Here is a 2,500-nt window from a genome sequence, read left to right on the forward strand (position 1 = left end):
TTGCTTTGTGCAATACAGAAGGGCTTGATCTTCAAAAGAGAAGATGCAACAGAGAAAACAAATCTATATCAGAATTTAATCAATACATCAACTTCATGTTTGTCCCCAGTTTGCTATTTTGACTACAACAATTATTTGTTAAACCTAGATCTGGACTGCTTGAGTGGGGGGAAAAAGACTCACATCGAACAAAGTATTGAGGGAAAAGAACTAGCCCAGAGTCTAAGGCTGCGTTCACACAAAAGAGCAATCAAAAATGCAATCGCTGCAATACTCATGCATTGAACAAATGAACAAATCCATCCATCACGCTGAGAACAGCTAGAGGAGTGTTTCTTGGCGATCAATGTCCAATTGATCTCGGGATTGCACTGTTTACAATGGAAAAGCTGTCTCTAATACATTGCCAATTCTCACAGTGTACACTGGCTGTCATTTGATTACTTCCGTGGTCAGTTTGGTGGTTTCCCAATCGACCTCGGGTTCGCAACACTTTCAGTGTTAATCTACTGTATCCTAGTTCTGAGAGTTCGCTAAACTATGGCCACTAGATATTACATTTTATCTTGTTAATTCAACACTTAAAAAGTCAAACTTACAGAGTTATATAAAGTAGAACTGGAAATGCTATGATGGATGTAATTACAACACTTAGAAGCATGATATTACAAACTTGAAACAATGTAATATAGGATATAGCATACTACTAGTGTTGTAATTACATTTGTAAGAGTACTTCTACTTCTACTTTATACAACTATGCAAATTCAGCACTCTTCTAGTTGATGGTCTCTCTTCTCACTCACGTTGCTGATGACGTTTCGGCTGAGGGTGGTGTTATGGGCGTCTGTGTTCCACAAGCGCACCGTGTTGTCCGAGGAGCAGGTGAGGAAGGAGCCCACCGGCAAACATGGCTGCTCCCCGTCTGTGCTATCTGGGTACATCTGCCAACATACATCACACGGAGACACACATCGCCAAATATTCATGAGAATGAATGGACTGGAGGTTAAGGACAATATCGTCGCTGTCCAGCAGACACCTCCTATTGCCAGAATTATTGTTTTATATTCTGTCTTTATTCATTCTAATATATAAATCAGTGCTACTGCTCAGTTTCCATGAGCATATATGCATGATATTTTTTGAATAACCAAATTGAAAGGTGAAATCTTTATTTACGAAATAGTGATTTACAAATTAATTACAAAAAAAAATGAGATACAAGATTTCTGCTGGACAGCAAAAATATGCAGTACTGAAATTATACTGAACCCATATACTGAATATGTTGTGCATTTATGTTCATATTTATGTATTATGATACCAAAATATAAATACAGGTTTACGTATTTCAACACTTTAAGCCAACATTAGGTCCTAGCCTGTGATGAGTAACCTAGATTCTGAAGCTACAATCAAATGCCACATATTGCAAATGACCTGTCCAAATACTGTAGTTCAATTAGACATATAAAACCAGGTCATTTGGAATACCTGACACTGGATTGTAGCTTGTTGCCCATCACTGTGTGTGTACAATTACACATACACGTAGTTGTGGTACTTCTGTTGCTGCTCCTAGCCCCCTTCCCCCAACTACACTCTTCCTCTACACTCTGTATTCCTGACTGGTGCATCACACTACCAGCCCAATGCTACCAAAAGACGACCTGAGATGTGTGAATTCAATTTAGGATAGCTTGGGATTGCTACAGGTTCAAAGAATGGGAAGAATGGGAATCTCCGGTCAGACATCCCATAGGATCCCATAACCTGCTTTCAAATGTAGGTCATATACTGTAGTATGACGACTGAGTGGCCACTGTGGAGGGACCAGGGGCAAGTACAGGAGGAACGCGGGAGACAACACGTATAAATCATGTTCTCCCCAGCATGACCCTGGACCATAACATACCTGTCAACATTTCAGAAGCACAAACCAGGGAGATTTCTGTCATGGTGGCAATTCAATCGGGGTCAGGAATTATGGGAGAATCCCATAGACTGTATTAGGACGGAACTGGGAATTGTCTGGGAGAGGCGTCTACAACACGGGAGAAACCCGGGAATAACGGGAGTGTTGGCCACTATACACTGCTGTGTACATGAGGCATACGCAACTGGCATGAAATATGTCCCCCAGCATGCCATAGTAGTCACCCGATACAGAGGCGCAGCCACCGATCATCAGGCTTCATGCCTGTGCCATATACTAGCACAAAATAAACTCCACCATTTGCTTTTATGAGAGCTCTCTAGCTTGTCTCCCATAATTAGCATGCAGTATAACATTTTATGGCCTCTTGCGCTCAACATGCTCTCCTAGCAATTAAAGATAACGTCAGTTTACCCACTGTGTGCATGCTGAAATGGGTTTGCCATAGTAACGCATAAGGGCATGTGGTGTTGAGTGCTGAGGTATGTTAGAGAGGAGGCTGAATACTACACCTTTGCAGCGTTCAGCAAACACTGTCAACTGACACACATTTCTGATATA

The 2,500-nt window shown here is 41.4% G+C and overlaps 1 protein-coding gene across 2 annotated transcripts in view; it reads right to left on the reverse strand.

The window, feature by feature from the left end:
* Positions 1–2,500, reverse strand: part of mapkbp1 (mitogen-activated protein kinase binding protein 1) — an 87,576-nt gene that overhangs the window by 31,451 nt on the left and 53,625 nt on the right. For both annotated transcript variants that reach the window (XM_063184422.1, XM_063184421.1), the window contains one exon: positions 807–944. In XM_063184422.1, the coding sequence (XP_063040492.1) occupies positions 807–944 (138 nt within the window). The remainder of the gene's footprint in view (positions 1–806; positions 945–2,500) is intronic.

The sequence above is a fragment of the Engraulis encrasicolus genome, chromosome 19, assembly GCF_034702125.1.
Source record: "Engraulis encrasicolus isolate BLACKSEA-1 chromosome 19, IST_EnEncr_1.0, whole genome shotgun sequence".
In the NCBI taxonomy this organism is placed as follows: domain Eukaryota; kingdom Metazoa; phylum Chordata; class Actinopteri; order Clupeiformes; family Engraulidae; genus Engraulis; species Engraulis encrasicolus.